At 40.9% G+C, this 27,817-nt stretch overlaps 3 protein-coding genes across 4 annotated transcripts; 2 read left to right on the forward strand and 1 right to left on the reverse strand.

Moving 5' to 3' along the window:
- Window positions 1-568: 568 nt before the first annotated feature.
- Window positions 569-2,666, reverse strand: LOC117495849. 2 transcript variants are annotated; one of them, XM_034147416.1, is made up of 3 exons: window positions 2,098-2,666; window positions 1,265-1,717; window positions 569-1,129 (listed from the first exon to the last, which is right to left on the reverse strand). In XM_034147416.1, the coding sequence occupies exons 1-3, from the start codon at window positions 2,557-2,559 to the stop codon at window positions 611-613; spliced, it is 1,434 nt and encodes a 477-aa protein (XP_034003307.1). In that variant the 5' UTR covers window positions 2,560-2,666; the 3' UTR covers window positions 569-610. The 2 variants fall into 2 exon arrangements, with proteins under 2 accessions (XP_034003307.1, XP_034003306.1); XM_034147415.1 differs by having other exon boundaries at window positions 569-1,717.
- A 2,019-nt stretch (window positions 2,667-4,685) lies between these two features.
- Window positions 4,686-11,270, forward strand: vtcn1 (V-set domain containing T cell activation inhibitor 1). The gene is made up of 5 exons (XM_034147424.1): window positions 4,686-4,857; window positions 5,826-5,890; window positions 8,931-9,290; window positions 10,155-10,406; window positions 11,093-11,270. Exons 1-5 carry the CDS (start codon window positions 4,826-4,828, stop codon window positions 11,203-11,205), a joined length of 822 nt encoding a protein of 273 aa, XP_034003315.1. The 5' UTR covers window positions 4,686-4,825; the 3' UTR covers window positions 11,206-11,270.
- On the forward strand, window positions 11,264-27,434 carry trim45 (tripartite motif containing 45). The gene is made up of 8 exons (XM_034147408.1): window positions 11,264-12,941; window positions 13,625-13,913; window positions 14,228-14,373; window positions 14,835-15,151; window positions 19,573-19,702; window positions 21,077-21,191; window positions 22,096-22,222; window positions 25,024-27,434. Exons 1-8 carry the CDS (start codon window positions 12,466-12,468, stop codon window positions 25,176-25,178), a joined length of 1,755 nt encoding a protein of 584 aa, XP_034003299.1. The 5' UTR covers window positions 11,264-12,465; the 3' UTR covers window positions 25,179-27,434.
- The last annotated feature ends 383 nt before the right edge of the window (window positions 27,435-27,817 follow it).

Here is a 27,817-nt window from a genome sequence, read left to right on the forward strand (position 1 = left end):
GGACTCCCGAGCAGCTCAGGAGTCTCCCGTGTAACATGGCACGCAGACCCCACGCAGCAACCAGGAAACGACACCAGTAATCCAGCTCACACTGTCCGCTCCTCGAGCCCCACAGGGCAGAGCAGCGAGCCCCGCAACGTCCCGCCAACACGGCACCCAGACCCCACGCAGCATTCTCATCTGTTTGTCATTACTGGTGTGCTTTTATGGTTGCTAACAAACGCCATTGTAACACATAATCACTGTTCCACTGTAACGGTGGTGGACTCATCAGAACAGAGTGGGCGAGCTGACAAATCAGAGCACAGTGGGCTCATAGGGAGGGGGGGGGGGGGGGGGGGGCGGCAGGAGCTCCAACAAGCCGTTTAGGACAGAGAGTGAATACACATAATATACAGAGATGCTGTATGAGAAAACCAATGTGATTTTGGAACATTGAACAATGTAAATCTATTCTTCCTCAATAATGGAATTATGATCAGTAGAAATGGCCAAAACATGGGACCTTTAAATCAAAATTATAATTGTTTCCTTATAAATAATCAGAAAACGAAAATACTCAACTTAACTACCTGAAGTACCTCAACATTGTACACACAAGGAAATGTACTTAGTTGATTTCCTTTCCTGATATTGAAGCTACTTGATCAGCCAACTCTTTGCTTCCTGGTGATTGTTCCTGGTTTGAGGAGCCATTCAACTCTGTGCTTCCTGATGATTGTTCCTGGTTTGAGGGGTCAACCAACTCTTTGCTTCGTGGTGATTGTTCCTGGTTTGAGGAGCCATTCAACTCTGTGCTTCCTGATGATTGTTCCTGGTTTGAGGGGTCAACCAACTCTCTGCTTCCTGATGATTGTTCCTGGTTAGAGGGGCCAGCCAACTCTTTGCTTCGTGGTGATTGTTCCTGGTTTGAGGAGCCATTCAACTCTGTGCTTCCTGATGATTGTTCCTGGTTTGAGGAGCCATTCAACTCTGTGCTTCCTGATGATTGTTCCTGTTTTAAGGAGCCAGCCAACTCTGTGCTTCCTGGTGATTGTTCCTGGTTTGAGGGGCCAACCAACTCCGTGCTTCCTGATGATTGTTCCTGGTTTGAGGAGCCATTCAACTCTGTGCTTCCTGATGATTGTTCCTGGTTTGAGGGGCCAGCCAACTCCGTGCTTCCTGATGATTGTTCCTGGTTTGAGGAGCCATTCAACTCTGTGCTTCCTGATGATTGTTCCTGGTTTGAGGAGCCATTCAACTCTGTGCTTCCTGATGATTGTTCCTGGTTTGAGGGGCCAGCCAACTTCGTGCTTCCTGATGATTGTTCCTGGTTTGTCGTCTGTGGTCTTGCTTCTAAATCCGGTTGTTCCTCAGGTTCCATCGAGTCCAAATAGCATTTTGATATGGTCCACCAGGCTTCTGATTCTGTGATGTTGATGCTTACATTGTCATTACTTGTTCTATTAGATTCACTCTCTTCAAGGTGAATTTTTTCAATGAGGGGCTTACAGATTGCTTCTGCTTGTTCTTTTGCTATCTTGTTTAGCTCTTTTCGTAAATAGCTATTGACTTGCTCTTTCAGACGATATTTATAAACCATTTTGTAGAAAGGTGTGTTACACAGCTTGAAGAGGCCACAGCAGCAATCCATCTTCTTTCTTCCACAATGAATTGTCATGAATTCAACAATAATCCAAAAAAGAATGACACCGAAGAATACATAATATCCATAATCCTAGAAAATAGAAAAGGTTCAAATTTAACAGAAGTTTAATCTTGTTGTTTCATTCAAACTTGAATTTGACAAAAACTTGGGTATGACTTACTTAAGTAGCCTGTGCAATAATAAACATCCTAAGTCATTATTATTATCGAAAGTTTAACTTTTCCAGAAAATATGATTCTTCTGTGGTTTTATACAATTTGTTTGACAGCTACATGGCAACATCAGCAAATAAAACATACATGCGAAATACTTTACATTGTCTTAACATAATATATGACCAAATGTGTCAAATAAATTACATTAGCATGAAGATTGACGTGAGACATTTCCCTTTTCCAAAAACTTTTGGTATAATTTTACATATTTGAGTGCTGTGTGCTGTTACTTACCATGGATTGAGACTTATAATGGGCCTCAATTCGTCTCTCGTCGTAGTCCAGCTTTTCTTTGCAAGGAATTCCAACCTGAGATTCATTGCGGTTTGTCATCAGGCAAAAGTACCAATCTCCATCAACCAGAACAGCAGCTGCCCATACACCATTCAGACTGAAAAAGCTGAACAGCAGCCTAACACAACATCTGCAGTACTTGTTGTATATAAGTCTTTGCTTTCTTGAAAAAATCTGCATTGGTTGGAGAGACTGAATCTTGTTGACAGCCCAGGTGAGGATCACAGGAGGCGCCACCATGTACAGTACACCGTTACAATGGATACTTGTAGTGTGGCTGCATGAGCACACAAAATCCATGTCTAGTATGTACTGCAGGGTGAAAAAAAAAACTATCACCAGGAAAGTACTCACAGCTCTGGTTATTTGATCAAAAAGGTTCTGAGGAGAATGAAGAGGCATGCTGACTGAAAGATAATTGCTCAGTTGTAAGATATTTTGGGTCAGCTCCAGTTAAGTTATCTTCTATTTCTTAATATCAATAGATTTGCTCTAACAGGTTTGCTCTAACAAAGGAGTCAACCCGAATGTTCTGCATTACATTTTGCCTTTAAATACTTTTGGATGAGAAATGTTAACCACAAAGTGCCAGCCCTCAGCACTTTATAGCCATATCTTTTCACTTCTCAAATAACTAAGAATTTTCCCAGATCCACGACATCCTCATTTGGTCTGCTAGTTATTTTCGCTGTTAATTTTACAATTATGTTAAAACAAAATATAATACATGGGTGATATTATCTTTATTAATATACATTTTCTTAAGGTACTATTTACATAACTAAAGGAGTAGTTTAACATTTTGTGAAAGTTCATGCACAGTGTTGTCAACTTTGTCATTTGGCCTTCAAAAAGAAAGCATGTTGGCAGAATTCCTGAAATATTGCTTTAAACATAAATGTCGCCATGTTTGTCGACATTTGTCAATGGGAGTTGTGTCGATTGTGGAGTCGATTGGCATGTCAAAATAAAGATGTTAGCGAACGCACAATGATGGAACAACGGTAAAATGACAACACACATAATACAAAATAATCACCTGGGTCAAAACGTGGAATTAGTGGTGATGACATAAAACATTCATTTTTAATTGGCTATAGACCGCTATGTGATGATTAGCCGCACACTAACCATTGTGCTTAGTGAAGTAGGGCATGCCTAGCCACACAACCGCACACACACACACACGTACACACACACACACACACACACACATACAGACACATACACACTTCACGCCCCTGGCCCAAAGGAAGGTTTTAAGGGGGGAAAAAATCACAGAATTAGCATTTATTTAAGACCAATATTAGTGTGGGTAACCTTGTTTGACAGTTTTCCAATGATCAGAAAACTGTTGTGTTTAATTTTCCTAAATGGTGGCTGTGTCTTTAGGTTAAATAAGGGTCAACATTGAAGTATCCTGTGTCCTGATTGGTTAATCATTATGGGTAATTGAACGATGATAGCACTCTCTCTCAATAAATGTTTGGAACATTTAGTTCAAATCAAAAAGGGTGAGAGGTCAGAAACTATGTGCTACTAATATAACAATCAGCTTCTGTGACTGCTCTCTTTGTTGGAAATTAGCTTCTCGCCTGAGAGTTTATTTTAATTAATGCCACTTCTTGTTTCCCATCGCTGTATTGCATTGAGGGCATATTTCACAACATCTGTCACATGCAGACTTGATGGTTGGCAAACATTTTCAGTGGTCAATGGGGTATTCCGTCCATGCTTTCAGTGCTTTCCAATGCTGATTGTGTTTGTTTCTTTCTCTCCCTGCAGCATCAGCATATTTGCAATCAAACCAGGTTGTTTTAAACACGAGAATTGATCCCTGTTTTAAATAGTTTATTTTGTAAAAAATGTCCAAAACTCTTAAGTTGGTTTTGCTTAGAAATATGATATTATAGTATGCCTTTCATTTTGTTTACCATGACATCTCTGCGTGAAGTAAGTATTCCAATCTCAAGGGATCCAACAAAAATAGATGTTAATTTAATATATGTATTTTTATTCACTTGTTTATTGGGTTAATGCTTTATATGGTGGGAACGTTTCCATAGAAAAACCTGTTAAACTTAGAATAATTATATGTGTTCATGCTTTCATTGAATAGTTTGAATGTCATACCTGCTGGTGGTCATCTATGACTCATTTTCACCGTGACATACTGACATTTTCTCCACCTTGAGTAAATTATTGGAGGAAACCCAGGGTACTTATCATTCTTTAGCAATTGTGCATGCTGATTATCTTGACAAAGCCAGCAGCAGCCAATACTATATAAGAACGTAATCCATGTCATACAGTAAACTTTACACATTTTTACAACATATTCAACAAAACACCACTCTGGGAAACAAGCTACTGAATCGATGGTGGCTTCGCTTGGTAATAAGTAGCATGCACCTTCGTTTTAATGAGATAAATGAGCTGCCGTGACGACAGCCCACGCCTTAAAGGTAATATTTACTCATGGTGTTTTCTTTAAAGTGCCAAACAGCAGACTGTCACTCTGTGGAAGTAGAACAACTCTGTTTGGCAGAAGTGTGTGTGGATTATTTTTCAGGAATGGAGGATATTTAGGAGGAAGGTTATGACTTGACTTTTGACTTAACACCAGGATTTAATTTTGAGTTCTTCTCGAGACGTTTCTTCAGCAGACATGGCTTCCCTTGGGCAGATCATTTTCTACAGGTGTGGACTTAGGTTTTAAAGGTGCTCTTTACCACTTCTGGAAAGTATCAGATCCTTTACTTGTGGTAGAAATTATAGGGTTGCAAAATACTTCATGAAACAAAGAATCCGGAATTGGATCTAAAGCACAAAAACTGAATATAATCAGTCAATTGTACTTATGGTATCAAAAGAAAAAGTACTTATTATGCAGGATGTCTCCTCACAGTATTATATGATGAAGAATATTACATTATTTTGTTTTTATCACTAGCCAATGCATTTAAGAGCATTTTAATCTTGTATGTCAATGTTGAGCCACTTATAATAACTTTAATGTGTAGATAGAGTACTGCATCATATCATAACGTCTATCATGTGTTATTGTACGTAAAAGTTTATCACTATGGTTATTAAATAAATAGTGAAGTGCACTTTATTCCTCCTACAATGTAGTGGAGTAGAAGTATATTAAAATGTATGGTATTTAAGGACAATACTAGAATAAAGGTACTTACATACCACCACTTTTCTTTATTGATGTTGATTCAATACTGGTAAGATTTAGGTGGTTACAGTGTCAAGTATATTTACTCAAAGTTTGTACTGGATTGCTATTTACTTGTACTTTATTCATTATTTACCTCTCCTTCTAATCCATATTATTTGATCAAATATGTTTGTTTAATATTAAATTGGTGGATCTCAACATTTTCGGCTGTTTGAACCAACAGTTCCTTCTAAACTAAAAAAATAATCTTTTCACCACCCCACAGATTTATTTTGTGACCCTGGACTAGCATACTTCAGAGTAGTTAAAATATTCATTGTCATTTCTCTGCAGGATGAATACTTTTACCGTTGACGCTTTGAATGCATTTTACTGATACACATATAAACTTCTTTAAAATGATTGTTAAATAGATTTTAGCTCAAGGTTGCATTATGACCTCTTCTTATTCTTTCCTGTGTTTTTGTTTCTCTTGCAGTATGGTTACCCTCATCATTTTATTCACGGCTGTCATCATCCTCATTTTAGCCCTGGCCTTGACAGGTAAGACTGTTCATTAGGAGATCCTCTTATCATTTATTAATGTATCCTCACACCTGATACATGGGTGTGTTCATGCTGTTTAAAACCCTCTGTGTGTGCATTCAAGTGAAGCTGAATTTCAATCTAAGACCTTATTTGTCGAGACAGCCATGGGAACTTATGCTCATGGGAGATGAAAACACGTAGCATGTTCCTTTTCACTTCCTTTTTTGTATTCAATGTAGACATGGTTTTATAAAGTTTTGGCCACAAAATGTATTGGGTAACGTTTGGATTTCCAGTTGAAGGGTATTGTTACAACCCCTGCAAAAGATTTATAAATATGTTACTGATTATCAGGTTATCATCAAAGAAGCAAAAGGAGAATGAAGAAGAAGTAGATTTGCTAATAAGCAATTGCACCACATGTTGTGATATATGTATGATTCTTAAGGCTCAGGTTTTATATAGAGCTTTTTCCACATTAAATTCACAACAAAACATATTTAAATCACTTCCTTTAACTATGGCTGATCTGCCTTTTTTTTAAAGGGGCCCTATTATACTTTTTGAGGTTGTCCTTTTCATGATTTGTTCATATATTTTACATTAAAATCCCTTGTGGAAGAGAGCAATTCACATAGTGATCAATAAATTATCTTCTGAGTGAATATTGTTTTATGACGGATTTCAAAGACTGAGCCCCTAACGTTTAAAAAATCCTTTAAAAACCTGAGATTTCTACCCAAAAATGGGACTTAAGGGGGACCTATCATGCCAAATGCACTTTTTGATGTCTTTTATAAATATGTGTCCCCGGTGTGTCAGGGAACTCACAAAGTGTCAGAAAATAAAACTCTCTCTCTTTTCCTCCGTACCCAAATCTCTAAAAACGGGGCTACAACGGAGCTGATCCAGATTTGCAGCCGATATGACGTAATATCGGCAATGTGCACCCACGGCACTATCAGAAACGTTGCTATCAGAAACAATGCCCGACTGTAATATGGTCTTTGTTTACATTAGCAGGCATCGCTAACACTCAGAGCTAACCTGTACTGGAGAGAGGGGGTGTTTCTCAATGTCAAGGAAGGATGCTCCAGAGCCACTATTTCAAGGATGCTACGTCATCGTGTCCCGCCGAAGGACTGTTCCAATGTCCAGGCTCCTTGGAATTCTACCGAGCCCGGCGTCCTTCGTAGCGTGAAATTTCGAGGCTGCACATGTGTATCCTCCGCGGTCTTAAAATTCCCACAATGCTTTGCGCACGGACCAATTTCCCAAAATCTGTGGCGGAAAATTCAAGGCGGGGCCTCTCATATGACGCACACCTGCACACTTGCTAGCCTGTCCCATTCTTCGTTTTCCGAATGCCAGGAAGGATTCTTGCCTCGCTTCTGAAGCAAGTGACTCGGAAGACATGTCCTACCAAGGAAGCGTCCTCGACATTGAGAAACACCCAGAATGTGTAAAAAAGCTGGAAATAAAAAAAGGAACTCACCTTGTGGTAAACCGGCAAGAGAAAAAGCATTTGAGCTCCATACTGTTTCAGATATAATCCTTGATGTGTTTGGAACATGATATGGCATTTAATCACGGCATTATTTAGCTGAGTATCTCGTAGAATTCTGAGCAGGCACAAGCTCCCCCTTGTTTTGTTTTTTTCAAGTTAAGGACCCAGATCAGCAGTTCTCTAATACCCCTTTCACACCAAGGCTTTTCCCCTTCTAGCTCCGTGCTAGAGCTTTTCTGGTTCAGAACCGGTTCTTCGGTTTAGCGCCGGCTCTTTTCACACCGCTCAGAGCCCGACTGGTGCTGCCGCTGCTGCGTCATGACGTCACAGTTTACGTCGCTGAGTTTCTCCCCAACGGAGCTCACCTCACAACAACAACGGGCCGGGGACTGTGTCGGGTCGATGATCGTGTTGCTTTTAATCATACGAAGCCAGATTAAATTAAATAACGACTTCTCCAACCTTATACTTTTCTCCAGAGTGCCGTGGTTCATTGTTTATTAATGTGTTTCAGCGGCATTTACCGACCGCTGCAGTGCTGGCTGCTCTTCCACAGGAGTTTATTCTCCCGTTAGCTCCGGGTTAGCTCACACGGCTCTAAAGTATTCACTGTCTGACTGTCACACAAGCAGCTGATACATATCCCCAGTTCCCCTTAAGTGAATGTGTGTCAGTCTGAATTGACGCTGTTTGGTGTCAGTCTGAATTGACGCTGTTTGGCATCACAACGCTGTTATGAAAGTTTCTCTGGTATAACATGGGTGATGTTAGCATAGCAACCGAAGCTAAACTGACTACTTGCTAAGCCGTTTTCTACAGGCACATTTTACCGGCGTATTTTTCATTATGATTCTACTTGTGATAGTCGGACATGACAACCTGTGCAGCCCATGTATTGATTCCATCCGATAGCTGCTATAATAACAAACAAAACGTCTGCCTGCTCTCCACAATGATCAATAACAGCGAACGGATGGTCAAAGTAAGGTACAAATAAACAGAATCACACGAAGCCTGGTTAGTGTTGCCTGACTTTATAAAGTGTGTTTTTTTTAACAAGTGTGTGGTTGCGTTCTAGTCACTTTGCTCAGCACTACTGCTGGTTACAACTTGTATTTGCCGTACTCGCCTTAACTGTTATCTCAGGTTAATCTCACCTCCCTCCGACGTAAGCGTGACGTATGCGGTTCTTGCTTCTAGACGGACAACTTTTTGGTGCTCGAAACGAACCGGATTCCGGAGCTTAGAGGCTGCTCCGCTGCGGTGTGAACAGGAAAACCCGGTGCTTTTCAAGCTCCAGCTCCGAACCGGCCCTGAAACACCGTTGGTGTGAATGGGGTATAACAGGGCTGGAATAGAGGGATATGAGGGATGTCTAAAATGTCTAAATCTGTTTGATATTTTGAGCAAAACACATCATAGACATGTTTTTTATATATTTGTATATATCTGAGACCCATAATATATGCCTAAAAATAGCAAAATAGGAGACCTTTAAATAAGCTAATAATCAGGATATTCTCTATAATGTGTCTGTGCCTGGTTCAGTTGGGTCTTCGGAGGTTCTGAGCAAAGACAAGATGGCCATCGCTAACCTCGGGGAAGATGCCCTCCTCAGCTGCTATCTAAACTCAGACAGTCAGAATGCCCGGCTGAAGGGTGTGTCAGTGAGCTGGCAGAAGACGGGGCTGACGGGACTTGTGTACCAGTATGAGGACGGAGCTCCAAAACTCAGTGACCAGAACTCCCAGTTTAAAGGGAGGACTCAACTCTTCCCCGATGCTTTACTCTCGGGGAACGCCTCCCTGCTGCTGAGGAGGGTGAGAGGCAGTGACGCGGGGGAGTACTCCTGCAGCATTAGCTCCTCTGCGGGGGGGGGGAAGGTCGACATCAACCTGAGAACCGGAGGTAAGAGGACTCGTCTTTCTGGTTTCAATGAGTGTTTACTTTTCAAATAGATCTCTCTGACAACATTGGAAACACCTAACCTTAAGGTAAGTTTTTTAGCATTTATAAGCAGTATGTCCACTTTTGATAGTTTGTCCACTTTTGATAGTTTGTATCACACTTTAATAGCAGAAAATAAGTTTTGTTGTCCATGCTAGAAGCCGCCAAATCCTGCTCCATCTCCCTTTAATGAAGTGCCTTAAATACATGTGCAATGCCTTGTTTGCCTGCTGCTGTGACAAAACAACCACCTCATTTGTGATCAGTAAAGAATATCTTATCTTATTTTACCTTACCATATCTCATCTAATCTTATCATATATTTTCTTATTTTACCTTACAGTACCTTACCTTATCTTATTTTACCTATCTTATCTTATCTTATCTTATTTTACCTTATCTTATCTTGTCTTATCTTATCTTATCTTATCTTACCTTACCTTAACTTATCATATCTTATCATATCTTATATTAAGTGTTAATTGATGTACAGTATAACAACCACTTTTCCCATATTGTCGTTGCGTGTAACAGTTGTTGATTAATAACTGAACAGTACTTACGTTAGCATAAATTAAATTGTGTTTTCTACTTTTTATAAAGTGTTTATCTACCAACCCACTGCCCTACTTACTAAATATGGCAGTGAAATAGTATATTTGAGTGTTTTTTGTACTATTATCTTAGACTGTATTGTAAACATTTTTAATTATACTTAATTTTCTTTCTTTTTTGGTAATTTAAAACCTTGTTTTACAACTGTAAACTATTAACACACCTTGGAAAATGCACATTGCAGCATGGATTAATTTTTTTTTGTCTCAGCATTTTCAGCCCCCTCATTTAAATTCTCAAACGGCGTCCTGACTGCTGAGGCGAGCAGGTGGCTCCCTAAACCCACGGTGACATGGTCTCACAATGACGGACAAGTCCTGAGTGGAATCACAAACTTCGAAGAAAACTCTGCAGGGATTTTCAGCTTAGTCAGCGTGCTGCAGCCAGTCAACGTCAGCCAGACCTACACCTGCAGGATCCAGAACGACCTGGTGACCGCCGTCTCTACTGCCACTGTTACAGGTAATCTGACATTATCACCTCATGCCATGTTTTTACAGAAATGTCTGATTATGCTAGATATTTAGTGTCAGAAATCATTTTTGGGGCAAGGGAATAATCGCTCCCAAGACATTTGGCCCACAAATCAATAAAGGGAGTTAAAAAAATAGTTTGATTGTGTGTAACGCCTCAAAAAATGTCACTAAAAGTTGCCCATGTCCAAAAAATTATATTTGTTCACTCTGATAGGGACACTTAAAGCCGTAACACGCTGATTATACACATGTCTTCTGTGACAAAGAGACTGTTTAAAACATTTTAGTGTGGAGTTTGAGAGCAATTACTAGGCTGGGAGTTTGTAATAATAGAACTTTAATGAGTTGCATTATGGGAAATGTAGGATTTGAAAGTCCTTTTCTGAACTTTCGTAGGGACTGAAGTCAGAATTGTTCAGCCCCTGCTTTAGTTTTGACCATTTTCTTATATCATTGTGTCTCTAGCGAGTCCTTTAACTTCATGGAAGAGAAACACTGATTAATTGAATCTAAGAAACATTTGTGCACAAAAGTTATAATACATTCACTGATGTATGCTAATTTGTTGTAATAGTGAAACAAAGGCAACATATTAAGACAATATTACATGAAAATACAACACATCATTATATATATTGATTATTAACTGAATCTCCTTTTATTTATTTCCAGATTCTGATGTTTCAGGGAACACATACTTAATCTACAGCGCAGCATCAATCCCATTTGCTTCAACTTATCTGAGCATTATGACCACTGTCCTCTGCATGTATTCTATCACCTAAACACACACACACACACACACACACACACACACACACACACACACACACACACACACACACACACACACACACACACACCCACACACACACACACACACACACACACACACACACACACACACACACACACAATCGTGGTGTGATTCTCCTTGTGTGTGCTGCATTAGGAACTTAACGAAAGTATTAATTCAAAACTGTTTGTGTTTAGACCTCTGAATCCATCCCCATAACAAGTAAATACAGATATTAAGCTAATTCAAAACACATATAATCCGTCATTTGTAAAGATGATGCTATTTGTTTTTGTTTTATTTATTGATGTGGGTGTTGTTACCGTGTGACAGAATGTAATTCTTGTGGTACATTTTCTCAAGCAACATTTTCTCAGATGTTTAAAGTGAATTTGTCATTAGTATTATTTGTCAGTAAACATTTATATTCCCATTATCTTGAGTTGCTTTTTGACCATCTGTAAAATGGAATTAGATCATGTAGAGAAACTCCAGAAAAATAATATGAAGAATGTCATAAATTAGTGAAACAATGTATAAAAAGTCAGCATATATAATGACCTAGAACCATAGAAAGGTTTTTCTTCTATCAATTGAATAACCTACCATTGTTAGTTTTGCTAAATTCATTAATAAATTCAGCAAAGAAAATATTTTTACATGGATGATTTTCTTTATGATGTCCAGGAGATTTTGCAGCTTTTTAAAAACTCAGGAATTGATTAACAATTAATACTAATTATCAATAGTGTTTTAGCGGTTTGTCTGTTTTTTCAACAGAACATCAACATAAATGTACTTTATTAATCCCAATATTACAGCAGCCTTCGGTTAACTCCTAATGTAAATAATCTCCATCCTATTGAAAATGTATCGCCCTATCCTGCCAGTAGATGGGGACAGTCAGAGTCCCAGACAGAAAGTAAAAAGTCCTGAAAGTTTTTGGACCACCCCATATTTTGTGAGAGGCTTCCTATTGGTCTGTCAGTCAATGAGGTGTCAAGTGTCCCAGGGTGCAGTGAACGCAGCCTAACTTTTACTGAAGAAAGGTTGGACTGTCCGGTGGGATTTAAATCAGTGAGGGGAATTAAACCATGTTTGTTATCCCAGTGTAGAAAACGTGTAGTGTTGGTTTCATACGTTATGCAGCCTGAAGTTTGTTTTCGGTCCTGACGGGTTTGTGTAGCTCGGTGGGTCTCTGGTGGTGTTCAGTGGTTTGTTTGCTGCTCCACCACTCTCCAGAAACACAATGTCTCAGTCCGAGCAGACAGAAAACCCGGAGCAGCAAACATTAAACTCGGAGCATGAACAAAGCTTAGTCTTAGTGAACCCGAAGGCGGTTTGTAACATGTGTAAACGGTTGTATCGGGACCCTAAAATCCTCCCGTGCCTGCACACCTTCTGCTCGGACTGTATCGCTCAGTTGGAGCCCTTCTCGTTGTCTTCGCGCAGTGCGGAAAAACGCGAGGGCGACACGGCGGAGCGGCAGGAGCGCGCCGCCGTCACCGTCACGGTTCTCTGTCCCGACTGCGACTCCGAGGTGGATCTCCCCCCGTCGGGACCGGCCGGGCTGAGCACCGACCACCTGGCTCTGGACGAAGTGTTCCTGGAGACCCTGGTGACTGACGGCCCGCTGGGGTGCGACCTGTGCGGCGAAGGAGGCGCGGAGAGCCGCTGTGAAGTCTGCTGCTTCAACCTGTGCGAGTTCTGCTGCCAGGCGCACAGGTAGGAGTGTCAAACCACTACATGTATTATTTTATTAAGTAGGCTATGTTATGTTACCTTTTACTGTTTTCATGCTCGGTAATCGAGGTTGTAGTTTAGTATCTGCTGCCAAACTTCTTCTTGGCAGTGGTTAGAAGTAAATAAGGAGATTTTGAATTCCTTGTACTTAAACATTTTGCATCTCTAAAGATTAAACCAATTTAACATAACATAACAGTTTGAGGTAGAAAAAGGAAAAATATCTATTACTTTACAAAAAGTTAAGAAAGAAAGTCCCAAACATAGTTTGTGTAACAGAACAGTAAAATTATACTTGTGGCCCCAATATTTACAATCTAATCTAATAATAACCTACACATACTGTATGGAAGCATTTTTCTGAATGAGTATTTCATCGTAACGTTTAGCTGACAATACTTCTGTACTTTTTCTTAAGTTAACTTTTTGAATCTTGACTTTTACTCATAATGAAGTATTTTGAAATTAATATATTGGTACCTAATAAAGCAATCTGCATACTTCTTCCACCAATCCATCTTTGCCTGTCATCTTAGTTTATTGTTTGGGTGTGACACTTGTTGTTAGACCCCTTTGTTGTAAAGAAAGTTTCTACCACATCTGAGTTTGAACTTGACCTTTTCTCTAACATACAGACATGTTTGTTTATCTCTCTCTGTCTGCAGGCGTCAGAAGCGGACGGCGTCTCACTCCGTCCAGAGTCTGCAGGACCTGAAGTCCGGCGGGTCTCTGAGCCGGCCCGTCCTCTGCGGCCTGCACCCGGGTCAGGAGCTGCGGCTCTTCTGCCAGCCCTGCGACCTCCCCGTCTGTCTGGAGTGTGCCGCCACGCTGCACCGAGACCACCGCTGCTGCCCCACTCAAAATGTGATCAATCGCCATGGAGACAGCATCCGAGAGCTGGTCACGGTGCGCCTGAGACCTCGCATGGAGCGCCTGAAGGACTCCATGCTGAAGGTGCAACAGAGTGGGGTTCATTCAGACTTGGGCTTAGAAAAGGGAAAGTGCACTGAGCCTTGTCTCTAGGCTCAAGACTTTGCAAAATCAGTTTCATCTTTAAATCACTTTATAAAACATACTTATAAACAGGCTTTTATCTGAATCACCACCTATGCCACCTTTAAGTTCAGTCAAGTAACAAACTGTTTTTAATGATAAAGCTGTGTTTGTATACCTCTTTCATTCACAGGATGTAGCTCAAAGTGCTTTAACAAGTTGGCACGCACCACAAGACAAAGAGAAAATAAGACATTCTTTCCACTGTGCTACAGGTGGAAATATCCCAGGAGGCTTTGCAGGAACGGATGGATGCAACAGCGAACGAAGTGAGGGCGTTTGCTCGAGCTTACGCCAGCGCTGTGGAGGCTCACTGCCTCTCTCTGCTGCACCGCCTGGAGGAGCTCCGAGTCCAACGCAGGTACGAATGATTACATTATTGTTATGGCAACTAAATGACACACTTACTAAGTAAGTATGGTTCTGTAGTAATAATATCAATACATCTTGCTTTCAATCTCAACTCAGGGTCTAAATCTGCAACGATTACTTTAATTTCTAATGTAAAGATATAAAATGTCATGCTCAGTATGAAAATTTGCTTCTGTGAATTTACTAAGAGATAATAAATTCATTCTGAAAACCACACCCTATGAGAAGTTTTCAGAAAATGAATGAGAAACTAATATTTCTTTCAAGAAATTAATGGATTGTGAGGAGGAAGGTTATGTAAGAAGGTGTTTAGAAAATGTCAAGAAACATAAGGCATGCTGTATTTTCATAGAAGAATGTACTGCGTATTTCACTTTAATATATATCAACATGCCCCCTTGGTTTACAGTTCAGAAGCTGCTTGTTATTCACTGAGTGTTTGTCCGACAGGAACCAGCTCCACCTGCAGCAGGCACAGCTGCAGCAGGCTCTGCTGGACGTCGGCGGCAGTGTGGAGTTTGCGGAGAGATTGCTGAGCTGTGGGTCAGACGCTGAGATCCTGAGCGCTAAAGGAGTGACTCTGAGGAGACTGACCAGCCTGGCAGAGAGCAGCTACGACCCCCCCCCAGCGGCCGTCGCCCCCGACGACGGCAGCAGCATCAGCTTCCTGTCCTGGGAGCCGGCGGGGGAGATGGGGGGCTTCCCGGTGGTCGGGGTGATCCACGCCAAGACGGTGGACCTCAGCAAGTGCACCATCGAAGGAGAAGGTAAACCAAATTAATGCAAAATCTTCTGTTTTTAGAGTTATGTCAGCATGATGGTACACCACAGGTGTTTCGTTATTATTTTTTTCACCATTGTATTTATTCGTTTTCCACATTAAAAAAAACCCAAAAAAAAACACAACAGAAACTCAACAGCAGACAAATGTACATGACAACGCTAAAATAAATGATTAAATATGAAGTCCATCGGTCAACATGACATCATTTGAATTAAAGTGAATACTGTTCATACAAATACACATAATGGTCATAGTAATAAATAATAATAAAGTATATTAAAAAATTGTTTTTCGTTTGTATATAAATATTACATTGACATGAAAATCATGTATTTCCAATATTTTCAGTAAGTAGCTATTTTATTGAATTTTATATAAATCCATTTGGCTTAAGGCTGTTATCGACAGGCTCTATAAAGAAGGTGATTTGGTGATTACTTAACCATAAGAAAAATAAATATTACACTTATCCTTATTAATACACTTAGTAATACACTCTTGGTCATCACAGTGCTATTTAGCCAGAAGGGAAGAATGACCAAACTATTTCTAGTGGGAGTCACCCAGTGGAAGTACTTCCAGCAGGATGGGGGGGGGGGGTCGTTGTAGACTGAGTTCCTGGTAGAAGTTTAATTGTTACCTTCCTGGGCGCTTCAGCTCAAAGGATTCCTGTGGGACTGAGGAATGTAGAGGTGACTCAACAAGCCTGCAAGCACTGAGGGGATGTTTACACACAAACACACACACACACACACACACAATGAGAAAAAGAAAAAGGGCAAGGAGCAAAAGTACTCTTTCAAGTGGACAAAGGACATCTTCCATTGGCAAGAAAGACCTATTCTCAAAACAAGAGACAAGTTCAACCTCTAGGGTTTCAAAATAGAAGAACAACACACACAGACACACACACACACAAAGATTTGTAGCAGCGTGCCTCAATGGAACACTTTAAGTAGTGTTTACCTGTGTAGGAAGTGGGAAATCTCAGCAAATAAGGATTTTCACGCAGAGTCCTCTGTCTGTCAAAGTGTATTGTTCGTCGACATGTCACTCCCTGTATTGTGTCAAGTATTTGTTTGGGTGTTAGCTTTTGACGGTAACAAACTGTGTGTGTAAAGCTATATAAAGATGAAAACTTTCAATTGATCCACACTTTCTTTTCATAACTACTCTTTTCTTATGTAGCATTGTGCTTTATAAATCCACGGTATCACGTTAGTTAAGCCAGCTTTAAGTTGTTTGTACCTCCCAAGTGAACTTTTATCCGACACAATCATCTTTATGTGGTGTGACTCTTTTATTTAAGGGTGGCAGATAAGGGCCAGATTTCTATGTGGACTATTAGAAAGCAGATATCACTGAGGCTCACTGGTGATTATCCCCTCTGTGTGATAAGTGGACTTAAAGTGGTGGATTTGGAGTGCAGCACAGGTGAAATGTGGGCCAGAACAGCTGCGACGACAGCTGCTGGGTACTCGGCTTAGCAGGCACACGCACATAAATTCACAGATAATTCCCGCCCATTAGCAGCAGCAGCGATAGTAGTAATGGGCCACTGGTCCAAGTGACAGTAATTGTAGTCGTCGCAAGAGGCTTTAGCGATGGCAGTGGTTGTAATTGTTGCCAGCAATCCTATATTTGATTAATAACAGGAACATCCTCCTCCCTATGTTTAGATTTATGTAGTTGCAGCTAAATAGTCAGCCACAGTTTTTTCCTATAGGGGCCCTATTACGCTCATTCTCAGGTCTATATTTGTATTTTTACATGTTTTCCATGCTTCAATGTTCTAAAAGCTCTTTATTTGTCTGATACTGCCTGTGCTGCAGCACCTCTTTTCACCCTCTGTCTGAAATCAGAGCCCAGTCTGCTCTGATTGGTTAGCTGGCCATCTCTGTTGTGATATATATCACACACAACAGGAAAGAGAAAACCACAAAATGCTTAATAGAGAACCGCAGTGACGCGTCCTAAAACCCGGAAGTAAGTTAGCATTTTACCACTTCCGGTTCCTTCGACAAAAAGCAATGCAATTTTGGAAAATATTGGGAAATAAGGTCTGTGTTTGACACATTGAAGAGACAGATCACGTTTTGTTCTACGACATTAAATACATCAGCAGTGACCCCGCTGGTGGTTTTTGAAGAGTTTACGTGTCTGAAAAACGATGGTTGTTGTTACGGCTGCTGTTTCTGTCTGCTCGTTAACCTGTCTGAGATTGTTTGCAGCTGTGTGTAATATGTAAATGAGCTGTGTGGTTGCCCCAATGTCGTTGGCTGTCATCTCCTGGTCCTCCTCCGAAGACACTGATTGGAGCACGCCGGGCCCGACGCTCTCCAATCCCCGTGCAATCCCAGAGCACACCTTCCGGAGATTACTACAAAGCCTGGGGCCAATTATCACTCGGGAGGCTCTGCTGCGATCAGACGCCTCACACATATTGCTCCTGTGTCGTGGACACTTCAGTCTTGAGCTATAGACTGTGTTTGATTTGCAATCCGTGTTTAGTATTGTGTGTTTATACGTGTGCTTAGAGTAGCGTGTGTTTAGTTTATGTTGTTAGCTGTGTTTCCTGCAGCCTCCTTCCAATATGGCTAATTGGAAGAGATCTCAGGTGTCTTAATTAGGCTCATTTTCAAGAGTCCTCCTGTTACCTGTTTTTTGGCTTCTTTGTTTGGCTTAGGCTTCTTTTGACCTCATTTTGTTGTGCACCTTTTGTTGTTGCTCATTAAATCCTATTATAATTACTTACCAAATCCATCTGGTGTATGTTATCTTACTCATCCCTAGTGGGTTCGTAACAGTTGTTAACATGTGGCTGAATAGGACTACAGAAGTTGTCGAGGCCGTTGTACGTCATTACACCGAACACGTAAACACTCTAAGTTTGTTTGCCCTGTTCAGCTTGAAAGCAAGTACCTGCCTCCTGCAAACTATTCAAACAAACGCTTCAACTTGTACCATTTAGAATCTGTAGTTTTGAATATGGATCTTAAGTTGGCGTGACGTTGAAGCAGCGACCCTGCTGTAGTTCCTTTATAGCATAACGTTAGCATTTTGCTTCTGGCGACTAGATTTATGATTCGAAAATGATAAAAGTAGGGTAGACATGTGGAGATTATCCGGCTGAACAAAACGTGATCCGTCTCTTCAATGTGTGTCAACCACAGACCTTATTTCCAGCTATCTTCCAAAATCCTATGGAGAAATTGCATTGGTTTTTGACGAAGGAACCGGAAGGAGTTTACATCCGGGTTTTAGGACGCGTCACTGTGGTTCTCTATTGGGCCTCTTTAAAACAGACATTAGATTAGATTAAATCCTCTCATATTAATAAAACAAATGAACATGTTTCACACAAGTTCTTATAAAACGGATGAGCAGAATTAGCACCATTGATGCGAGCCGTAGTAGTTACAGTGCAGTATTAGCAAACATAGCTTCATAAACAGCTAGATTAACATGAGTATTGTTATAGAAATAGACGGAGGAGAAACTTAATTAGTAGCTTCATAAGCAGCATTAGCAACTCCTACAGCGTCTAAACAGACACTCCTGCAGCTCCTGGAAAACTCTGAGTAATAACACAAATACAAAGTGAAGCATCGTTAATTATCCTGCGGCTAATAGAGTCTGACAATAAAATGCAAAGCAACATAAATCATCGATAGGAACACAAATGATGTTTGCTTTAACGCCACAGCAGCTGATGAATATCCTCAGCGAGTGTGTCCCTGGGGCACAGCGGAACAAGTTAATGAAACACTAAATAATGATGTGAGGGTTTGGAAAAACTCCGGTCAGCAGCACTGAAGCTCAGCTGGGCCTGGAGTCACTTACACTGACTGCAAACAGCACATGTTTAAAGGGGAAGTCGCTTCAGTAAGCAGTGGGAGGTTGTTTTGTGTGAGATGGTTTGTCACTGTAGTTTGTAGACACATATTGAAGTGTCTCATTTTGTGGTGTATCAGAAGTGCCACTTTTATTGTGAAGTACATGTGTGGGATCACATTTAAAGGGGCCCATGTTAACATGCTTTAATGTGATGTCCTGCCCCTTAGCCTATCACGCAGACGTAGAGCACTGGCCAATATAGAGTGTTACATAGTTAGGTCACTATGTTCCTGAAGTAATAAAAGGAGTCCATTTTCAGTCCAGCTTTTCAGGCTGGGGGAGTGTGTGGGACAGAAACTCCCTCTGGTGGGAACACAGGGATTTTAGCATTTGCAGACCATTAACATGCACTCAAACCTTTATAACACACTACAGGAAAGGGAAAACCCCAAAAAGCATTATAGGGCCTCTTTTAAACCATGATAGGAGTGTTTGTGTATATCTGTCCTTCAGCCTCTTGTGTTTACAACCTGTGCATGACCTCTGACCTCACCTCCCTGCTCTCAGGTCTGCAGAGGGGCACTGAGAGGGAACAGGGTCTCTTCGTGTTGGTGTGCAGAGACTCTGCGGGGGAGCAGCTGGCTCGAGGAGGAGAGCATGTCCTGGTCAGCATCGTTCACAAGGAGAAGAAAAACTGGTGAGAGTCTGAGAGTCTGACGGCTGCGGCAACATTTCAGCTTTTTGAGAAATGTTCTGCTTTGGAATTCTCTACAGCATGAACTAAGGGCCAATGATAATGTTTTTCTTTCCACCAGACTATGAAGATGTATTTTTCAGCAACTGTTAGTTAGTTTCTGGTAGATCGGAAAAACCTTTTTATAGAATCAGTATTATTATTTGCATTTTATTATTATTATTATTATTATCATTATTATACGTTTTCTAATTATTATTGATAGCAAATACACTTTCTTGTTTTAAAAATACATTATACATGTATGGAAATGGATTATACAGATCTTAAAATGTTCGGTGATGGGGTTAATGAAACAAAAATAAAGAGCAACCAGAAATGTTAGATATGGTGAGGGGTGTGTGTGTATTAGTGCCGCGCAGACTATTGTGACATGAAGTGTCCGGGAGGAAGTGACGGCTACAATTTGTGCTAGTTGTATTTTCATGGGACACAGTGAGGTTTGTTGACAGCCCAGCCACACACTGTTTTGGTGTGAAGGTTTTTTTTTTTGACACCCAGCTGCTCAGGGCAGGTCAACAGAACACCCCCCACCTGTGTAGTGTGCTATATTTATCACTTTGGTTGGAGGAGCTGCACCCTTTCAGCCTCTCCAAAAGCACATAACAACTGTTGATCATGTTTCACTTTAATTAAACATTCATCAACCAGAGAAAAAGCTGTTTAATTCCATTAATGGCAACGCCAGGTTGTCTGATTAATATCTGGTTATTACCCTCATCAGTTATCCACAACAGCTTGCATGCATGACTGCCTGCCCTTTTAGTTTATTAACTCTCACACAGCCATGTGCTCCATCTACAGTGTGTAATATGAGTGACGTGCATTATTAAACCACAATTACTCACACAACATCTCTTGTGATTACTTTAGTAAAAATATACTGCAACCAGTGCCAAGCTGTTACTAAATAAGCACACACTTGGTTTCATCTCAGTTTCATCCCAGGCACCTCGTTTTTTTGGAGTAAAAATAATCAACAATTTTGGAGACTGACAACGGTTTAAGTAATTTGAACTGTAATGTATCAAAACCATTATGTAGTAAATGAATTGTTGTGCAAATAGGATATCAATATATATGAATCTATGTGTTGTTCACTGGTTGATTGTTGGAGAATCATTTTTCTAAAGATTGTTTCACAAATCTCCTTTGATCTAAGAATCAGCTGATTCAGAATCAGATCTCAGCAAAGATTTGAGTTTATGAAAGGGGATAAAATGCAGGAAATCAGAGCCCTTAATATTACAAATCTGTAAAATGTTCTCCATGATATTGTATAGTATTAACAGGATGATGTGTTTTCCTTTCCTTCAGCACAATGGAGAGCACGGTGGTTGACAACAGCGATGGATCCTACAGCGTTTCATACACACCTGAAGAGACGGGAGCCTACTCGGTGTGGGTGTGTGTCAAAGCTCAACATGTCAAGGTACGAAACTGACTCGATGAGATGTCACAACACAATATAAACCAATAACAATTAATGTTTCAAATCAATGCAATGGCATTTCACACGATTACAACTATATAAACAGTTATTAATTATGTGTTGCAGCTGGAGAGGGCATGTTTTGAATATTTGAATATGAAGTGAGGCTCAGCAGCTCACAACGTACCGCCTCAGGGCTTCTAACATCATCCTGACAAATGAAATCAGCGTGGACTAAATGTTCTTCAGGAAAAACATAATTCAACAGGATGCCTCAGATGTAACATTTACCGTCTGGGATGCTTGATCAGGGAAAGACAGTTTGAGGTGTTGTCACTTTTCAGTTTTTATTTGGCTTGTTTTGACCCGGACAGAGACTCACTTTCTCTCTCCTGTCTCGTTCCTCTCTCTCTCCTGTCTCTCTCCTGTCTCTCCTGTCTCTCTCTCTCCTGTCTCTCTCCTCTCTCTCTCCTGTCTCTCTCTTGTCTCGTTCCTCTGTCTCACTCCTGTCTCTCTCCCGTCTCTCTCCTGTCTCTCCTGTCTCTCTCACTCCTGTCTCTCTCCCGTCTCTCTCCCGTCTCTCTCCTGTCTCTCTCCTGTCTCTCCTGTCTCTCTCTCTCCTGTCTATCTCCTGTCTCTCTCCTGTCTCTCTCTCTCCTGTCTCTCTCCTCTCTCTCTCCTGTCTCTCTCCCGTCTCTCTCCTGTCTCTCTCCTGTCTCTCCTGTCTCTCTCCTCCTGTCTCTCCTGTCTCTCTCCTCTCTCTCTCTCTCCTGTCTCTCTCCTCTCTCTCTCCTGTCTCTCTCCCGTCTCTCTCCTGTCTCTCTCCTGTCTCTCTCCCGTCTATCTCCTGTCTCTCTCCTCTCTCTCTCTCTCTCTCCCGTCTCTCTCCTGTCTCTCCCTGCAGGGCTCTCCGTTTCCCCTGAATGTGAAGAGGAAGTTCAGGTATCACGACGGGACCTTCCACTGCTGCTCCTTCTGCTCCGGCGGAGGCTTCAAAGAGGCTCGCTGCAGCTGTGCAGGAACCATGCCAGGTACACCGAGGACATCTCTGGAAATATAAGCTATAAAAGACACTTTTCACAATAAACAAACTAAAATATACACATTGTTCTAGAGTAGGCAATGGAAAGAGAACAATGTATTACATTCACCTGTTCTTTTTGAGCAGAATAACTTGTTTTTGAGAGAAATAGTTTTCCAAAAATATGTAATGATCATATTATTCTACTCTCTGTGTGCTTCAATAACAGAGATGATTAAGATACAATCACACATACCAGTGTCACACGGTTTCTCGTCTATTTTTATTAACTATGCAGCCAGTAGACATGCTGTATTTTGACAAAGGATGCACAATTTGAATGGATGGAAAAAACTGTGTACTGTATAAAAGATATGAAGTCATATAAGCCGCGTTCACACCGCAGTACTTTTCCCACTTTAGTTCCGATATAGTTCCGAAATGTCGCGTTCACACCAAAAAGGGCCGGAACTAAAATTAGTTAATCAGAACCTTTTTTACCCACTTTTCAGTCCCTGCTAGAGAGCAGGTACTTTCGTGGGAGAAAAAGGTTCCTATTCCTGATTGGCTGGGCGCAGGGGCGAACTGGCCATCGGGACGTTCGGGACGAATCCCGATGGGCCGGTACTGAAGTGGGCCGATCGGACGATGTGGGCCGGTCGGATAAGTCACTAGCACCTCCCCCCCCCCCCCCTTGTAGTCCCAGTCTGCCGCTGGCTGGGCGGAATGCAAACCACGCCCCGTAAAACTCCAAAAATGTTTTGTGAAGCCGCCATTTTATTATCCTCGCATTAGCATTATTAGCATTCGCCCAGCGCACAAACGCAGAGAGACTAACTTATGGCAACACAAAAGAAAACATGGGAGCGGTGGAGATGAGGTGTCGGGGTTCTGGCGATTTACTCGGAAGGAGCTGGGAGTCCCAGCAGCTTCTACTGAAGCCAGTCCCCACCTCCGGGGACTTCCGGCCGGGGACTTTGGGCGGCAGTATACGCCGTGAAATTGTTTGCGGCCTGCCAAACCCAAAGCAGAAGAAGTAGTGACGTCAGCGGCTTCATTTGCCTAATCCTTCCCCAGGAACTTATTCCGGTGTGAACGTGATCTGTACTTAGTTCATGAGAACTAAAGAGTTCTCATGAACTAAGTTCTCATGAACCTTTGTGGGAAAAGTACTGCGGTGTGAATGTGCCTATAGTGTTTACATATAGATTAGTATAACACAAAAGATGCACGATCCAGCCTCGGCTACTGAGTGACAAGCTGCAGGCTATGAGGGTAAACTCGTCCACCATCTCCTGGATTACCAACTACCTCACGGACAGACCACAGTACGTCCGGCTGGGCAGTGTGCTGTCTGATGTGGTGGTTGGTAGTATTGGAGCCCCACAGGGGACTGTGCTGTCTCCTTTCCTGTTCACCTTATACACCTCTGACTTTCTATACAACTCAGAGTCATGCCACCTGCAGAAGTTTTCGGATGACTCTGCAGTGGTAGGGTGTATAAGGGATGGACGGGAGGAGGAGTACAGAGCGCTGGTGGGTGATTTTGTTGAGTGGACTGGAAGAAATCATCTGCTTTTGAATGTGGCCAAGACCAGAGAGATGGTCATTGATTTCAGGAGGAAGAGGACATCTCCTCCTCTGCCCCTGTGCATTCTGGGAGAGGATGTGGCAGTTGTGGAGGTCTACAAGTACCTGGGAGTGCACTTAGACAATGGGCTGAACTGGAGGATCAACACTGACGCTGTGTACAAGAAGGGGATGAGCAGACTCTATTTTCTGAGGAAGCTGAGATCCTTCAACGTATGCAGTAAGATGCTGGAGATCTTCTATCAGTCTGTTGTGGCTAGTGCACTCTTCTTCTTTGCTGCGGTCTGCTGGGGGGGCAGCATCAGAGCCGGTGACACCTGCAGGATCAATAAACTGATCAGGAAAGCTGGGTCAGTCATCGGCATCAAGCTGGAACCCTTTGAAGCTGTGGTGGAGAGGAGGACACTGAACAGGCTGTTGTCCATCATGGATAACCCCACCCATCCTCTCCACCTGCAGCTGGACAGTCAACGGAGCTCCTTCTCCAACAGAATGCTGCAGCTCCCCTGTCACAAGGACAGATACTGGAAAACATTCCTGCCCACTGCAATAACACTGTACAACAAATCACCTCTGGCTGGAAGAGAACTCTCTGCTCCATAGTTTCTCTAGAAATAAAACCACCTTGTACATTTTACTCACACATAATCTGTTTCATATTTAATACTCCATAATTCCATATATTTTGAATATATATATATTTGTATATTTGTATATATATATATATATATATATATATAATATCTGTATGTATATTTTCTATTTTGTATTTTGACATGTATATTTTATATTTTATTTTATATTTTATTTTATTTTATTTCTATTCTTGTATATTTTGTTTTATTGTAAAATGCCTTTTATGCTGCTGTAACAAAAACAATTTCCCAATTTGGGATCAATAAAGTACGATCTATCTATCTATCTATCTATCTATCTACTTTAACAAGATGATCAACTTTCTTTTTGTGTGTGTTTGCGTTAAAGCTCTAGTCTGGTGTTTTGGCACCTACGGTCTACTTTCTAACTGCATATCCTTTTGTAATACTGATTCCTTGTTATTTAAACAGGACACACACTGTATGTCTCTGATATTGAACAACTCTGCTTTAAATGATGACATTTATTTCATCAACACTCTCTTCGCCTGGAAGTACGTACAAACCCAGGAGTTTTTTTCTTGATCTCACGTCTGTCTCCACCTGTCTGTCTGTGTGTCTGCAGGAGGATTTAAAGGTTGCGGTCACGGTCACAAAGGACACCCGGGGAAGCCTCACTGGTCGTGTTGCACCAGCTTCGTGGAGCACTCGGAGTGTTTGCCTCAGAGCGTGATAGCTGCGATTTCCCCCCGCGGACACCTGCGCACCGTGGAGCTCTGAGGAGGCGAGACACGTGCAGAGGACACACCGTAATAAAGGAGCGCAGCAACAAAAAGGTTAGCATAGCGGGGGAGCACGTGCTGGTGTCAATGTTAAGAAGGTCAGACAGGAAGGTGAAGCTCTAAAGACACAGTGGCTGAAGCAGGACATCAAATAATCTGTGTCTGAAAGTGATTACCTCCAGCCCACTTTGGTTTAGCTCACCATTCGAGGACTATATCAGTGTGGGCTCTGGATCTAAATCTCCTTTCGCACATACACTGAAACCCTGAACTAAACCTGACATTACCTGGAGGAACTGTGTGAGAGAACTGAATATCAGACTGGACATTGAACTGACTTTAACCTGCAAGATCTCCGAAACACGTAAGACTATGTCATGTCGACTGTGAATGGAGCTGCTCATTGACCAGAGAATGTACAGCTTGCAAATGTATGTGTTTATGACGTTGGTATAAAACTGCTGCAAAAACACGGAAGAAAAAAAACATCTGAGGGTGTAAAATAGGGGTGTTTTCTACGAATCACAAATATCTAACTTGAAAGACAACGGGATTCGAGACCTTCTGTTCGTAAGTGCCTACGAAGAAATAAATCGGACGAATTCAAGGAACGGCAAAAGACTCCATTATATCACTAAAATACCAACCACAGGACGGTGGTATAATCCGCCTCAAGTTGAGCCTCGTCTAAACTTTGCAGAGTATTTCCAGAAAGTGAGTTCCTTCAACTGAACAGCTGATGTTGTAAAGTGCCTTAAGTATCTAAGCTCTGCCTATGACCTAAACAAAGATAGAACTGCTTTGACATTCAAATCTTCCAGTTTAATTAATATATAGCTTTAAAGTATTTTAAATAAAAAAATGTAGACTTTTTTTCATATAATTTAGTCAGGGAAAGTATATTTAGGAATAAAGTGCCTTCAAAACACAGAGTGCTGAAATGACTCATTTTCAAACAGTGTCACCATTACAGAGTTTATCTACTAGAGTTCAATGACGATACGTTTAATCTTCAATTGTAAAATGTCCTAATCAGTTAGACTCTGTTATTTATTGAAAAATGTTTTGAAATGTTCAAAGTAATGTTAGAGTTACATGTTTGTTATTTACCTTGTTATACAATTATACTTTTTGTTTATTTGTACATACATACATACCTAATATAGTTGTTATGGGCACAAACTTGGTAATCTATAAGGCTTCCTAATAACTATAGATCACTGTATTATTAATATTCAGTCATATCTAAAGTTCACTTGAGGAAATTAAAATGTAAAACTTTGTAATTAATGCATTTAAGTAGTAATATTAACAACAGGTACTTTTTTGTGCACTTTTAATAATTTCAAAATGATAATTACCTCAAAACATTACCATATACTTTTGCATTATTTACACCTAATATAATATTATTTAATGGCACATTTGCTTAAAAGAGACAATCAATACCTAGTCAATACAATGCTGTTATATACACTCTATTGATGAGCTGATGCATAAAGCGTGGTGCCACATACTGTTTACAAAAAGTCAGTTTTCATTGCTATATTTGCCACAATCAAGTCAGAAGCACTGAGCTGGAGTACACTGTGCCTTTTTAAATTAAGAAATATTTCATTACTTTAAGATTTGTCATAATGTGAAACATGTATTTTTTGTAAACAACCTAATTTTGCTTTTGTTCTGTGCAGGTAAAGACTTTGCATATTGTGTTTTTCCTTCAGCTTTGCAACCTAGCTCTACTCTGCTCTCTCTGGGAATCACTGACCTAGACGCTGCAGTCGGCCTCCTCTTTGAATACAAAGTTGACTGACTTAAAATCAGACACACACATGAAACTGAAAATTAGCCAATTAATGCCTTTTTCGATTTTCTGTATTATAAGATGACTTTTTTAGTGTGACAGCAAATGGTTGAAAAAAAAGAAGAAGCTGACGGCCAAAATGATTAACTCAAGGTTTCCAATGGGAGATGTCAGTGACAACTTCCATATCTTGCTTACATAAACAATGTTTTTTTTATTCTTGTTGTAAAGATGAATGGTATAATAGACCTATGCAAATACTTGTGGAGACATGAGGACACATCTTTTTGATTTGCGGTCCAAGATCTAAGAATCAACCTGCTGCTGTTCAATTTGTGAACCGTTTCACACTGACTATACATTCATCTAAAGAGTTTATTTTGACTGCTTCCCAATGTTTTAATGGACAATTTATCCTGTACGAGCCAAATAAAGTCTTATTTCTCAGTTTCCCTGACTTGCCCTATTCTTTGATGGAACTGTAGTAACAGCTGCACTTTGATCATTTGCATGTATGCCCTTCTGAAATAAAACAGAAATCTGATTTATTTTTATTTTCAAACCAAAAACAAATGATTGTATGTGTACCTGTTAGAATGTGGTGAGAACAAAGCCAAAATATGTGGATCATATACTCAAAATAACTATTACCAAAACATGATTTTATGTCATTTTCTTTAATGTATCTGAACATTTGTCCTGTTGGAAGAATCGTATATAACATTCAATTATTCAGTGACTGCATATTTCAACATATGGGAATCTTTTTAAAGATCATTGAGTGTGGTAGTCCCTCTCCCAGGCACCAGGTGGCAGCAGAGAGCTACTGTTTT

The sequence above is a fragment of the Trematomus bernacchii genome, unplaced genomic scaffold, assembly GCF_902827165.1.
Source record: "Trematomus bernacchii unplaced genomic scaffold, fTreBer1.1, whole genome shotgun sequence".
Lineage (NCBI taxonomy): Eukaryota > Metazoa > Chordata > Actinopteri > Perciformes > Nototheniidae > Trematomus > Trematomus bernacchii.